The following is a 16,207-nucleotide window of genomic DNA, read 5'->3' on the forward strand; positions in this document are numbered from 1 at the left end:
GTTAAGAGAGTAGTAGAGGCAGAGAAAGGCAGAGCGAAGGAGAACTTAGAGAAGTATAGTTAGGCCATGACCAAATGGGTGAGGGGGTTGTAAGGGAATGGGAAAGAGAAGGGCGAGCAGGAAGCAAGAGTGAGAGAGACAAAAGGACAAGAGAGCCAAATATATTTCCTAGTCTAGGGCTCCATATCTTCTCTCAGTCTGAAAAGAAAAAGATCCAGTTTTAATGGATGCTGCTGATCTCGCATGTTACAAAGGCCTTAAGGATATTTATTAAGGATAGTATCGTTAAACCTTTAATAATACTCATGATTTGAAAGCAAGGTTTGCCACTCATATAAACTACCTCTCGTTAATCTTGATTATCCTGTAATAATGCCTTTGCACTTCAGAATTGCTTCCCTCTATATGTTGAGTTGGGGCACACACACACACACACACACACATTGATATTACTCACATGATTTACAAGTACTGCAACAGCTAATCCAAAAACAAAAACTAAACAAAACAAAACATAACAAAACAAAAAACCCCTTCGCTGGAATCTTAGCAGTGTTTGGATAGCCTAGAGTTCCTTCTCCTTTTTGACTCAGATGGGTTTTTAAAGTCATTGCCTGCCAGGAAAGCAGTGGTGAGCTCTAACATCGAGATCCCTAAAAGGCCAAGAGCTATAACAAAGCAATAGCAGAGACACAAGCTTTGAGGTTCATGCTTTACAGGGATCCCTTCAACACAGCGCATCTGAATCTTTTCCACTAAAGCCCACCAAAGGCAGACGAGAGTCATGAAGTCTAGGAGATAAATGCAATCCCCTCCAAGCTAGATATGTCTTTTGAAGTCTCGCACTTTATCTTGAAAATTCACTTGCATTTTCAATTCTCCCTGTAATGTCAGCATTGGCTTTAATCCATTTCTGCAAGCATGATACCAGTGTGTGCAGTCTCCAACCAAGTCATCAGTTAACTCATTGCTTGAGAAAAATGAACATTTTCATCTTGGGGCTTTTAGAATTCTTCATCCGTACCCACCGCCAGCAGCTCCTGGATGGCCGCAGGCTTTAGTATGAGGGAAAGAAACTTCATTTGATGACTGGTTACATTTTTCTAGTAAATTCTTTGGAGTTGTTGCTGCTACCTGGGGACATCCCGTCATCTCTATATCTTTAAAGGGTTTTATTGCACTTACTTCCTGAATATTCACTTTGGCTTCATGTCTTCCCATGGTTTTCATTATGGATGGCAGTGGCTCTTCCTTTAGCACATTTTCCACTTGATGACTTTTAATCCTCTATTAGTGATAGTCATATTTTTTGTCTTGATTCCTACTAACTTCACAAACTTCTAAAGGATAATTCTTGTGCATATCACATTTACTGCTCCATAACAAGCCACTATAAAACTCAGTGCTACAGAAGGAGCTAAGAGTCTTTACATCTCTACAGCTCAGACAACAGGAAGAGAAAAAAGCCAATGGGCCCACCTTGAGTATTTGAAACCCCAAAGCTTGGGCCAGTGACACACTTCCTGCAACAAGGCCACACCTCATAATCCCTCTCAAGTAGCACCAGTCCCTAATGACCATGCATTTCTTTGGGGGCCATTCCTATTCAAACCACCACATTTGCCATCCCTGAGACTAGGTGTTGTGAATATCAATCTTGTTTACTGGCATTCTCATTTATTAATCAGTTACTGATCACTTATCATGCACAAGGTTCTTTGATATTTTCCAGGAATTCATAATCTATTAGATAAGGTAAAAATAGAAAGGAGTAAGGGAACACCACAGGAGTCAAGATTACAATGTATGCCTAGGATAGACAAAAGCACACAAACCTGTAAGATGTCCACTTGTTCAGTAGAAAAACTTAGTAATTTGATTGTATGACATGCAAAACAGGTATCTTCCAGATCCCAACTACATATGCATATACATCAGCACTATCCATCTTTATTAAAATCTTTTGAGGATTGGGGAACACATATAGAAAAGAGAAGGGAACAAGATTTACAAGTGATATGCTTATAAAAAGATAAAGAGGATATGTTCTACGGGGGTGTAGTCAGGTATGGGGAAAGCAGACCCAAGCCAAGGTACCCCTTCCCCCTGAGGGACCAGCCACACAATAGTAAAGTATAGAATAGAGTTTATTTAGGGCATGGGGAGTTAAGAGGGTAGGAGATGCAGAGAAAGTCACAGAAAGAGAGAGAAAGAGAGAGAGAGAGAAAGAGAGAGAGAGAGAGAGAGAGAGAGAGAGAGAGAGAGAGAGTAGAGAAGTGGAGGCCAGCCATGAGCATATGGAGGCGGGGGGGAGGGGAAAGGTATGGGGAGGGAAGAACAAGGGAGCAAGAGCTCAAGAGAGCAAGAAAGGAACAAGAGAGGAAAGAGGGGACAAACAGCCCCTCTTATAGTGGGTCAGGCCTACCTGGTTGTTGCCAGGTAACTGTAGGGTGAAGTTTAGACAGAATGTTAACACCAAGACTTGATGGCAACATCTGTTATTTCTTCCTGCTCAGCACCTACTCTCCATCAAGTAATGGCAGAACCTTGGCTTTTAGGACCTTCTCTGCAATTCTCAGTCCATATGGTAAGAGGGTATCACCCCACCAAAGTTCAACAGATTGATCATGTGGTCTAAAGCCTGGCCATTCACTTTACTGTATTCTTCTGGCTAGAGTAAAAATGTCAAGTATATGGGTGGACCTACTGTCCCGTACTGCTATGATAATGGTCCAGAATGAGTGTAAGCTTGGGCTTGCTAGAGGTTATAATGAGCCCAAGAAGAAAGCCCATTCTGAAGAAAGAAACTGAGTCACCAGTGTGAAAGAGGGATGGTCCATGAGACACTGGATGTAGCCCTGCGGGGGTCCAGCGGCCTGGACATCCCTGCTAATTGTTAATTGCTCACTGGTGCTCAAAGGGGATGTAAATCACTTTGATTTGGAGCCAGAGTTTTACATTCTAGGCCAATCCAAGTCCAATGAAAGGAAAAAAAATGCCTTCTTGTATTAAACTGTTTTAAGAATTAGAAAATAACTCATGCACACAGAAAAAGATGTAGAATGGGTAGCAATCATCTGGAAAGCTGTATCAGGACTAGATGGATTTTTTTGTGGGAGTGGGTGATGGGTGATTCCGGCTGTCAACTGGAGTCAACTAAAACCCAATCATCTGGGCACGCTTATTACGGATTTTCTATTTTGGATCCTTCTAGGTGGGAAGACTCAGTCTAAATCCGGGAGAGGCAATTTAGTGATACCTATAGGAACGAAAGACTCCTCTGGTAGTCTGGAGACGGATGAAAGCTGCCGCGGACCAGTTCGTTGCGGGGACCCCAATTTCCACGGGATGAGAATTCTGGTCAAGTGGGCAATTAAGTCGGCGGATGACAGACAGACTCGAGACACTAGGGTGTGTTGAATCTGAATGTATTTGTACAAGGTGAAATTCAGGCTTAAATAGCATACAGCAAGCAGGGCAGATGACAAGAGTCACATAGGCAGGTGGGGGTTACAGCAAGGGACGCAAGACTGAGGTCATGTAGGCAAGTGACCTCCACCCAAGACTGAAGTCACGTAGGCAAGTGACCTCCACCCCAAGGTCAGCAGGGTCTGGTAGCCAGGTGTGAAGCAGGAGGAAGAGGAGTGGAGCCCTCTCTGTTGAGGCTATATTGGTATTCCTATGCTAATTCTCTGGTTCTGCTGGAGGCAATGACTAGGGGGTTCTGACCTAACACTTCTAGCTAAGTGGGTGGAAGCCCTTCATTACTCTCTAGTATGTAAAACATTTCTAACTATTGTGAACTGTCTATTGCCTTAAGGAATGCTCTTGACCTCTGTTGCTAGCTCTGGCAAGGCAGATTCCTTGAGAGAAATTCCAAGTTATAGAAAGCTAGGTATTAATCTAGGATAGGTTGGAAATATTGTGGTGGCCAGGAATCAATGCCAAATCTTAGCCATTTACGAATCATTTCTTGGGGTACCTTTATGCCTAATTATGAGGGCGTGTCGATGATTGGAAAGACTGATCTGGAACACGTCTGAGTTAGGAGATACCAGCGACTGTCTGAATATCCAGGAGGCACAGAACTCCTTTTGGATCCTTATTGCCTCTTATCCTTAATCAGGCTTTTACTCCCGATATTTTGGATGTGACTGGAATAGACAAGTGTGTGTGGCAGAAAGCCAATGGTTAAAAATATTTGAGGAGCTTATTGTGGGGAATGAGGAATTTTGTGACTCTGTATATAAAACTTTTGACAATTTATGTAAAAATAAGGAAAATGACAAGCTAGCTGGTTGTTTCTAGAACCTCCAGATGAAAGGAAAAGTATGAAGGAGGTTACCCATACCCAAAAGGACTTGCATGGTATATATTCACTGATAAGTAGATATTAGCCAAAAAGTATAGAATATCCATGATACAACTCACCGACCATATGAAGCTTTACAAGAAGGAAGACACAAGTGTGGATGCTTCAGTCCCACTTAGAAAAGGAACAAGATAATTACTGGAGGCGGAGAGAGGGAGGAACCTGGGTAGGAGAGGGGAGGGGAGGAGAAAGAGGGCAGTATCAGGTATGGGGGCAGGGAGGACAAGATTGAGGCCCAGAGGGCCAGGAGAATAAATGGAAATATTCAGCATTAGGGGGAGGACCTCTAGAAAGTTCCAGAGACCTGGGATGTGAGAGGCTCCCAGGGCTCAAAAATGGGGATGACCTTAGTGGAAATGCCCAACAATGGGGAGATGGAACCTGAAGAGATGACCTCCAGTAGTTAGACAGGGCCCTCAGTTGAGGCATGGGGCCACCCACCCATCCTCAAAATGTTTTACCCAGAATTGTTCCTGTCTAAAGGAAATGCAGAGACAAAAAAATGGAGAAGAGACTGAAGGAAAGACCATCCAGAGACTGCCCAACGTGGGATCCATCCCATGTGCAGGAACCAAATCCTGACATTATTACTGATGCCATATTGTGCTTGCAGACAGGAGCCTAGCATGGCTGTCCTCTGAGGTATGCTCTACCAGCGGCTCACTCAGACAGATGCAGATACTTACAGCCAACCACTGGATTGAGCCCAGGAACCCCTATGGAAGACTTAGGGGAAGGATTGAAGGAGCTGAAGGGAATTGCAACCCCATAGGAAAAACAACAGCATCAACTAACCTGGACCCTAGGGAGTTCCCAGAGACTAAGCCACTAACCAAAGAGCATACACAGGCTCCCTGGGCACATATGTAGCCGAGGACTGTCCTGTCTGGCCTCAGAAGGAGAGGATGCACCTAATCCTATAGAAACTTGATGCCCCAGGGAAGGGGGACTCTGGCAGGGATGAGGGGCATGGGTGGGAAGTTGGGGGATCACCTTCTCAGAAGCAAAGGGAGGATGGAGTGAAGAACTCTGGGAGTGGGTAACTGGTGAAAGGGGCAACATTTGGAATGTAAAATATAAAATAATGTAATAAAAATAAAAGAAAAATACCAAAAAAAAGGGAGAAAATGCTAAGTAGCTCCATCATTGCATAAAGTCTAAGAGTTTCTAAGTGTACTAGCATAGAAGAATCTTCCCTCCAGCATCCATAGAGTACAAGTTGTGCAAAACCAAACTCATGCTTCTAAGACTGGCTAACCCATAGCAAAAATTCAAGTATAAGCCACAGAGGGTGTTGGCGGTTAATGTAAAAGAACCGGTTGGCAAGAAGTGAGTTCTGTAACTTAAGAAGCAGATGTGTGAAAGGATATTGAAGCCAAGGACTCGGAACCTTCATTTTCTGAAGGTTTATCTTAACTGGGGAATAAGTCTCCATGCTCCTCAGAGGATGCATCCCCACTCCCATCCTGCAATATTATCCTCTCCACCTTTGCCTGAGAGAATTAATCCTTCATTGTCTGTCAAACCAGCAGTGACTTTGTTTGAAGGAGATGCCAGGTAGAACAATACTGATGCCCTCCAGTGCATGACAAGACTTAAGGCTAAGCCAGTTCCTAGAAGGAAGACAGAAAGCATAGTTCACAAGGAAGTGTGCTATGTAGCTAAAGAGCCTAGTCAGTTTGCTAATTCATTCAAGCAGAAGTTTGGGGAAATCTGTGGTGACAGGCTTTTTTTTTTTAAGGGTCTGAGATAATGGTAAAAGGAACATTTAACTGAATCAAGTAGAGTTTATTGATATTGGTACAATAATAAAAGATTTATTTAGATTATTTAGCTTTAATACTGAAGCTCACACTTTAAAAATGTATTAAACATTTGTTTGGTTGGCTGAGACATTTGCCATGAGACTGCCTACTGAAAAGGAGCTGGAGAAGTCTGATATCTCTTAGCTTGGTATGGATGAAGGAATGTTATAGTTCAGGGAAACTGCCGAGCAGAAGTGGGTACAGTGTGCTGTTGGGATAACATTTGCACATTGTGTGCAGGTTGTCTCTGTATATTTAATCTGACTGTCAAAGTGGCAGAGAGCTAAACACTGGCAGGATCTTGGAATTATTCCTATGGCCCATCATTGGCCTCATATTTCATAATTATTTATCCTTCATTACTTGCTGATTAGATTTAAAGATCTAACAACCAATAGCTGAGCAGGAAATGAAAGGCAGACCTTCTGAGCAGAGAAAGAGAGTCTGTGAGAAGAAATCAGGCAGGAGATTTGCCAGCTGGGCATAGAGAGGATCAAACACACCAGGGCTGAAAGGGAGGTAAAGGACTAGTCACGTGGCAGAACATAATGGTAGAATAGTCTGCATAATTTAGATGATCTAGCTGAGAGTCTGCCCAGCTATATGCCTAAGCTTTCAGCAATATTAATAAGTCTCTGAGACATTGTTTAACCGCCAGCGGGTACCAGAAAGTCCTGCAATACTGTGCCAAACCAAATCCTTCATAATAGAACGGCCCTGAAGACATGCCCTTCGCTAATGCTATACGACACACAATGGTGTGAGGGGCATTGGCAATTTGAAAGCTTTTTGTCACTCTTCCTTTGTGCTAGATCTTAGGGTACGAGATGCTGCTGCTCAATTGGCTGTATTAAATACAATGGGTTTAATTGGGTTCCAAAGTAGCAGGGGCTAGGTGGGAAGCAGCGGAGGTGAGCAGGCCAGGGCAAGGCAAGGGTAGTTGGCATTAAGACTGCACAGGTAAAGGCATTATAGTGGCATTGCTTGTATGGCTGTTTGGTATTGGTTAATACCATGACCTTTTCAGGAATGAAATAGATAAGAAGCCTTCGAAGTTGTTGTTTGACCTCTGTAAGCAGAAAAATTCACAAATTTTTAAAAGTTCCATTGAATTGTAGTGATGAGAATCTTAACCTGTGAATCAATGTCCAGACTTGGGCCTGTTTGCAGATCTCAGACCTGTTGAATTGAGGGGTTCCTCTGAGGGACCTTACTAAAATACCCAAGAATTTTACTTTCAGCCTTCCTTCCATCCTTCCCCAGAAGGTTCTACAGCCTTTAACCGTATATCGAGGAGAAGCAAATCCAAGCAGTATACAGAGCAGTCTGCTGTTTTCTTATAGCAGACTAGTTACTTTGCTGCTGAATAAATGAGACTGAGCTAACATGAGCTGCCTTCCTAATTCTCTTCAAGAACCTGGGGGCCGGGCACTTGGAATTTCTTAGAGTGGTTCCAGATGATAATGCTCATTCTAATTTGTATCCTTGTTGTCTAAAGTCTTACGTTAAAATGACTCGGAACTGGGGATGGTGAGACACACTTATTACACCAATACTCAGTAGGAGGGTCAAAAGTTGACTCTCAGTTACCTGGTGAGCTCAGTGATAGCTTGAGCTACATGAGGCACCAGTCTTAAAACAGAAGTTGCTAGGGACCCAAGGGATCATCTCTTTCAACAGACAACTTCTCAGTGTTCTTCACACTTGGCTTGGCTTAGATTCTGTTCCCTCCTCTAAGAGAGGAGGAGCTTACTATGAACTTGGCAGCACAGTGATAATCATTATGGGAACTCTCACTTACTGAAAGCCTACTGTGAGTAAGCACTGCATAGGTGCTTTACAGGTGGTAGCTTACTAAATCTTCTCAACCATGCCATAATATACAAGTTTACACTCTAACTTTAGCCTTAAGGACGTAAGGAGAAAGTCAGAATAATTAGGCACCCAACCTGAGTCACGTAGGAACTCAGCAGTGACCTGGTATCTTTCAAGTACGTAATACAAATCAATTGCTTAAGTCATCTGGTGCACACAGTAAAATGGTAGTAATTTTAACCACTTGCTATTGCCACAGCTATAACTATCAAACTATACAGATGATCTCTGTTGGTAAAGATATTATTTTTAAGATGACTTTAAATGGATATGAAAATGTAGTAATTCCTAGTTGTTCCGGTATCCTAACTTTTTTCCCCAAAGTATATTTGAGCAGAGAATCCTCTGTGAGTAAAAATCTATGGTCAATTAAGCCAGGGAACTGTGAGGTATTTTTTTCCTCTCCTGGAGAGTCCCGAGAAGCATTAGCACATTAAAGCTCTGAAACATCTTGCAGAAAAAAAAAAAACCCTATTAATCTGTTTAACCCAAACTTTTCAAATTCTTTGACAAAGGAATCCTTTCTTCTCATAATATTTATGATCACCCCTTGAAATCACCATTCCACGGAAAAGACTTGGGATAAATGAATCTATTGAAATTCCTCTTCCAAGTTGAGCATGTAATGTTTTGACAGTTCTTCTTCTGCCAACTCGACTCCCTGCTGTGGATGTACTGCGAAATGTCAGAGCCAACAATAAAGTTTTTCTGACAGTTAATCATAAAACTCAAATTTTTCTTAGGCTTTTCTCATGACAGCCCAACATTCTTTCTATTTTTCTCTATCTTTATAGCCACAGGTAAAATCCCTACATTTTCTTAAAGTTCATGTTCACAGTATTTTCAGCTCTGGTTACAGACTATATAAGTGCAGTGTCTCACATTTTTGTAATATGAGCATCATTGCTAGGACTGATGTAGCTCAGCGGCACTTGCCCAGAATGTGTAGGATCCTGAGTTCAAACTGCAGCTCTGTAATTAAATTTCTCCTGCTCTTCTTTCCTCTCCAAGTAAACTGTGGATTCATTAGTATCTGAAACTACGCACTGCACTTCTGGGGATCCCTAATGGAGCATGCTCACAGTATAGTCTGCCCACGTTCATTCATTTAACGTCCCCACACCAAGCGTCTCCCACAAGCCAGGAACCCTTCTAAGTGCCTTATTAGTTCCCTTTCTTATTGTTGTGACAAAGTACCTAAGGAAAAAAAATATAAATTGAGGAAAGCAGGGTTTACTTTTGGCTCACTATTTGAGGATGCAGCCTACCATGGCAGGAAGGTGCGGCAGGGCCTTGAGGCAGCTGATCATACTGCCTCTGCAGTAGGCAGCGGAGACAACTGTGGTTACTCAGCTCGTTTTATCTTTTTTCTTCAGCCCAGTACTCCAAGCTGTGGGATGGTTCTAATCACATTCAGCCTCGTAAGACAGTCTCCCCGAGGCACACCCAGAGGTTTGCCTCCTAACAAATTCTAGATCCTATTAAATTGACAACCATTATTAAGTGACACAATGCTGGAGTGTTGGGGCAAAAGAGACAGCCAAGGTCATTAGCACTCTAATAGAAGCTTTATTGTATCTGGGGGACTAGGGAATTACATGTCCAAGTAGATTCACACTGTAGTGTCAGGAAAGGCCATGTGATGTGCAGTTAGTGGGCAGGAAAGCTAAAAACATAAACGAGAGGAGGCAGCTTTAGCTTGAGAAAGGCTGTCTGGATAGACCATCAGTTAGTAGAACTATGAATAACAGGAAAAAAAAAACCAATCATGCTATAAAAGGGTTGCAGAAAACATAGTTGTAGGTCAGAGGAGCTGATTGAGTTTGCTGAATTAGAATAATAGCAGGAAAGCTAGAGCAGAACATACAGTGTAAGTCACCAAACATGGGAGTCACCAAGATCAACTCAGAAAAGCAAGCATGGGCCAGACTATGGTAAGGACTTTGGGTTTGGGGAGACAAGGAACATACAGAACACTAAAGACGTGGATCTAATATAAAGATGTTTTCACAGGGTTAGAAGACAACCGTGACTTCAGAGCAGAGAACACCATATGAGGAGTGGGAAAGAAGTAGGGAGGCATTGTAGGCTATCTTTACGGGCTCCTATGGATATGGTAGTCATTTAGACAACATGGCACAGGGGAGCAAAGGTTCTGAATCTACTTGGCAAAAGACTCAATGGGTGGCTGGAAAGTTGGCACAGTGGTCAAGAGCACTTGTGGTTCCTATGAAGGACCTAGGTTCGATTCCCAGCATCTAAATGAAGGCTTACCATCTCCTTGGGTACCAGGCATACATGGGGTGCACAGATATGCATGCAGGCAAAACACTTATACACATAAAATAATCAAAATAAAGTCTAAAAAGACAGAAGAGGAGGAGGAGGAGAAGGAGGAGGAGGAGGAGCAGGAGGAAGAGGTGGAAGAGGAGGAGGAAGAGGAGGAGGAGGAGGAGGAGGAGGAGGAGGAGGAGGAGGAATCAATGGGACTTTCAAGCTTGAGCAAAGAAGTAGACAGTGACATTTGTTAGACTTGAATATTTCCCAGATTATGATAGTTTTGAGAGGAATGGGCTTTAGAGAAAGTGTGTAGAAGGAAATAAAGTTAATTATATTTTATTGCATTAAGGTTGGGATGTCTATGAATGATGCAGGAATGCATATGAATTTTACCTTATTCTAGACTCCATGGAAATTTATATGTATACAAATCACTGGCACTAAACTGCACATGTTTAGAACCATGAGGCCGGGCTGGAGAGATGGCTCACCAGTTAAGAGCGCTGACTGCTCTTCCAAAGGTCCTGAGTTCAATTCACAGCAACCACATGGTGGCTCACAACCATCTGTAATGCTAACTGATGCCCTCTTCAGGTGTGTCTGAAGACAGCTATAGTGTACTCATATACATAAAATAAATCTAGAACCATGAGACCAAACGAAAGCGCCTAAGAACATTTCCAGATGCAGGCACTTGAACCTTCAGAACTGTGATCTAAGTAAACTATTTCTTTCTTTATAAAGCTGTCTTGTCTCAGTATTTCATCAAAAGTAATGCACAGTGGCCCAATGTGCTTGTATTCAGTTCTCAGCATGAGCCAGCCATTGCTGGTTGTACATGTGTATTAACTCATTCTCTGCAAATAATAATGGTCCCCATTTTACACTTGAGAAAGTAGAGACACAAAGAGTTGTGATTTGTACAGTGTTATGTTGGCACTACAAATGACACTCAGACTGAAGCATCAAGGACCAGAATAAACTGGTAGAGGGTTTCAACAGCTTCTGTTTTGTTTGGTTATTTGTTTGTTTTATTTTTCTCAATTCATGGTATGTGTTATGATTCATTTCTTTTTGGTCACCTCTACTCTTTTAAGAACATTAATTTATATCAAATGCTGAAAGAAAATTATTTTTCAGCTTTTTCTCTGGTTGAGTCATTTTAGTGGGATAAAACCAATGTGATGTTACCATCAATTCTTTTCAAGAAGAATCCCTTTTAGGATTTACATAAACTTCTATTACATACAAATTAGAAGAAGTGTTAGTCTGCTGTGGTAGCATATACCCATAACCCCAGCACTGGGCAGGCAGAGTCAGGAGGATCACTGTATGTTTAAGGCTAGCCTGGTCTACATAGTGAGTTCTAGGTGAGCCAAGGTTACACAGTGAAACTTTGTCTTAAAAAAACAGAACAGAGCCAAACAAAAAGGCCTTATAACAGCTTACATTCAGTTTGAAAACACATTTATCCAGTGTTTTACTGACTCTATAGCATTAAATTATTGAGCTATGGCTTAACTCCTACCACACACATACATTTAGAGTATGTAAACACACACTTGTATTTATACAAGAAATCATGTTCCTAAAAGAGAAAAGAAAGAAAGTAAGCTAGGCAGAATGAAGTAATTCATTCCTTCATTTTATATTTATTCAGTGTCATTTTATGTTAGGCAATCATAGTACATTGTGCCTTCAAATACTATATATAAAATTATGAAGAAATGAAAGGAAAAACTTTAAGATACCAAACAAGAACTCTGGGATCAGTCCTCAGTACCCAATAAATGAGAGGGAGGGAGGGAGAGAGAGAGAGGAAGGAAGGAAGGAAGAAAGCAAGGAAGGAAAGTAGGTGGCGTTAAAATGAATTTTATTTTCTTTTGTTTACTTTTCCCCACATTGTTTGCTACAATGAACATATATTGCTTTACTGTTAAGAAAAATATTTCAAAACAAAGCATGTCTACAAATTTTGCTGAGAGCACATACATTACTGTAATAGCCTTTGGAGCTACAGTGTAATCCATAATGGTAGTAAGGCCTGGTAGGAATATGACATTTTTATTGCTTTAGAGACTCAAGGATAATGCTCTAATGATTCCACTGTGCCCTGGTCTGTTTTCTGTTGCTATGATAAAGACCATGGCCAAAAGCAATTTGGGGAGCAAAGGGCCTGTTTCATCTTAGAGCTTACATACAATCCATCATGAAAGGAAGTCACAGCAGGGACTCAAGACAGGAACCTGCAGGCAGGAACTGAAGCAGAGACATGGAGGAACACTGTGTATTGTCTTGCTTCCCCATGGCTTGTTCAGTTTGCTTTCTTATACAATCTAGGACCAGATGCCCATGGGTGGCACTGCCACCAGTGAGGTAGACCTTCCTACATCTATCATTAATCAAGAAAATTCCCCCACAGGCTTACTTATAGGCAATCTGATGCCGGAATTTTTCTCAACTGGGGTTATTCTTACCAGATTACTAGCTTTGGTCAAGTTGAAAAACAAACAATCAAACACAAAAACAAAAATCAAAAGCTACCAGTACACACTGTCAGAACAATGGTCTAAATGTCTTTCCCACAATCATCTGTGTGGTGGGGCACTACAAAACTTCCTAACTGAAACGACTGATGGGAAATCAACATGAATTGGCACTTTCCTTTGACTCATTATACATACCAAAGCCTGAAACTGAGAGAGAATCTAGGAGACAGTTTCCAGGTTTAAAAAAAGAAAAAAGAAATAATCTCCCGGAGGGCCAGGCATAGTGGTACACACTTTTAACTTGAAGCCTTCAGGCAGATTTCTGTGAGTTCGAGACCAACTGACTCTAAAAACAAAATATAAGTAGAAAACGTACATGTTTTTCTTGCTCTTTTGTTCCATCCATTTTTAAAAGATGCCTCTTTTCTTTTTAGTTGTGTAAAATTTCAAACGTTTTTAAAAGTGAATAGAGGTGGGGCTGGCAAGACGGCTCAGTGGTTAAGAGCACTGGCTACTCTTCTAAAGAACCCTGGGTTCAATTCCCAGCACTCACATGGTAGCTCACAACTGTCTGTAACTCCAGTTCCAGGGTATCTGATCCCTTCACACCAATTGCACATAAAATGAAGTTAAATAAATAAATAAATAAATACACCTATAGTTGAGTACTCTTAAGTACGTGTAAGAAATCCCACTTTTATCACCCATGTTAAGTAATTATCAAATTCCTAAAGTGCTTCCTTTTTAACTGCTTGTCTTGTATTAGAAGAAAGTATAACATTCACAAAAAGAATGGATTCAAGCTCACAATCTCACTGCCTCTGCCCCTCAAGTGCTTGGACCTTTGGCATCACACTTGGTTCTCCAGAGATAATTGAGAGGATTATTACAGCTGGAAAATGTGAGGCTTGATCTGGGAAAATAAGCTAGGAAGCAAGAAGCCATTGGAGAGAAGCTGTCACCAGGAGGGAAGTCCCATGTGAGCAGAAGGGGACAGGGGCAGCCACTTAGATGTAATGTAGTAGGGGCAAAGGGGAATGATCACACTGACACTTGGTCACACCTACCCAGACTGTTGTCACTGCTCGTGGGCCAGGAGGTGACTCTTTCCCTCAGCTTCTTTTTACTGGACTTGTCTGATCTCATGGAAAGGTCTACTTCCTCCTTCCTGATTTCTCTAACGAGCTGCGTGTGGCACCTTGTGAAGTCTTGGAAGGAAATCTTCCCGTTTTCATCTGTGCCCAGTTGGTTCATGATCTCAGCCACCGACTCTTCCATATTCAGCTGTCGGCAAACCATCAGCAAGTCATTCCTGTGGGGGGTGAACACAGGAGACCAGGTCAGGAGGGCTAGAGGGAGTCGTTCTTGAGAAAAGAAACAAAACTGCTTCTTAAGTGCATTTGCTATAGTATACTGATTTTAAACTTTCTCCTTGCTTCTAGAAAAGGGGAAGTGTACAAAGCCACATGGTCAAGTGTTTGGGCTCACACCTTTAATCCCGACCCTGGGGAAACAGAGGCAGGTGGATCTCTGTGAATTCAAACCCAACTTGGTCTACCTATGGAGTTCCAAGCCAGTTGGTGCTACACATTGAGGCTCTGTCTTCACCAAAACAAACAAACATCTGTTTTCATCTGGGCTTTCTAGACAAAACCATTTGCCACTGAGAAGGGTGACAGCGCTGGCTCCCCTTTGTTCTTTCTCTTCCTATCCTTTAGAACTTTCTCTTTTCATTTCTTCTGAAGTTGAAGAACTTAAAAATCCTTTCTTTATATCTGTACAGTGCAGCACTGTGACTTCTCCCAGACAGAATACAAAAAAAGCCAGTGTCTCATTCTGTCCATCTGTAACTAGTCAGGCCATAAGGACAACAATGGAAATGTTGACCACCTTGCTCTCCAGCCCGGGGCCTCTGCTCAGCCTGGTTATTCTGTGAAAATGTTACTTAATCTTGATTTCCACTTATCTCTGCATTTTTTCCAGATTTTCCACTTCCTGTCCATACTTACTTATCTCTGAGATGCAGAGCAGGCGTCATAATCCCAGGCACCTTTCATGACTGGATGTAATGAGAAAATGTGAAGCGTTGGGACCTAAGATGAGGGGTGCCTGAGGTTACTGGAAAATTATGACTATAGAATCTGAATTAGTCTAAATAGTCTGTGACTCTAGAGTCTATAGAGTCTTACTTTTTGGTTGTTGTTCTCATATTTTGTTTGTTTTGTTTCGTTTTTGATTTTTGACAGTTTCTCTGTATAGCGTTAGCTGTCCTGAAAACGGCTATGTAGACCAGGCTGCCCTGTAACTCAGACATCCTCATGCCTCTGCCTCCCTACTGCTGGCATTAAAGGTGTGCGCCACCACCTCTCAGCTGAGTCTTCCTTTTTTTTTTAAAAGGAAGAAAAATAACTTTTAAGAGAAAACCAGAAACATTATGCTCACCGAGAACATTTTATCTGGCAGATGTCAGTTTGGTCCTTGATACTGCAGTTTTTTTTTTTTTTTCTTTCTAACAATATCTTTTGGGAAACATCTTGCTAATACCACCCCAAATATAAGTCATGCAAAGTCAATGAACTATAGAATTTAAGAGTTGAAAGATATTCAAAACCACTCCTTGGGAACTAAGCTAGAAAATGTTTCCTCTCACTCTACTTCTAAAGTGCAATTGTCTTGACCTAATCAATATGTTTGCTGATTGATATTTGCCAAGTCCCTTGTCCCAAGCCATCCCTTGTAAGTCCCATTTCCCAGCCAATGCCACTATGACTTCTCAAGCCCCCTAGACCCATAGCTCTGTGCACATTTTAAAATTCTTAGGGAAATGGATGGACCTGGAGAAGATCATCCTGAGTGAGGTAACCCAATCACAAAAGAATGCACGCGGTATGCACTCTCTGATAAGTAGATATTAGCCCAGAAGCTCGAATACCCAAAATACAATCCACAAACCACAAGAAATTCAAGAAGGAAGACCAAAGTATGGATACTTCGTTCCTTCTTAAAAGGGGGAACAAAAAACCCATGGAAGGAGTTACAGAGACAAACTATGGAGCAGAGACTGAAGGAAGGACAATCCAGAGACTGCCCCACCTAGATTCCTTCCCATGTACAGTCACCAAACCCAGACACTATTGTGGATGCCAGCAAGTGCTGGATGACAGGAGCCTAATATAGCTGTCTCTTGAGAGGCCTTGCCAGTACCCGACTAATACAGAAGTAGAGGCTCACAGCCATCCATTGGCCTGAGTACAGGGTCCCCAATGAAGGAGCTAGAGAAAGGACCCAAGGAGCTGAAGGGGTTTGCAGCCCCTTACAACAAACAACAATATGAACTAACTAGTACCCTCAGAGCTCCCAGGGACTAAACTACCAACCAAAGAGTA

General features: G+C 42.0%; 1 protein-coding gene across 1 annotated transcript in view; it reads right to left on the bottom strand.

Moving 5' to 3' along the window:
• The window catches only part of Mcc (MCC regulator of WNT signaling pathway), a 378,104-nt gene that overhangs the window by 299,051 nt on the left and 62,846 nt on the right, over positions 1-16,207 (bottom strand). The window contains exon 2 of the mRNA XM_031365612.1: positions 13,889-14,133. Coding sequence (XP_031221472.1) covers positions 13,889-14,133 — 245 coding nt within the window. The remainder of the gene's footprint in view (positions 1-13,888; positions 14,134-16,207) is intronic.

This window comes from Mastomys coucha, unplaced genomic scaffold, assembly GCF_008632895.1.
Source record: "Mastomys coucha isolate ucsf_1 unplaced genomic scaffold, UCSF_Mcou_1 pScaffold13, whole genome shotgun sequence".
NCBI classification, from domain to species: Eukaryota; Metazoa; Chordata; class Mammalia; order Rodentia; family Muridae; genus Mastomys; species Mastomys coucha.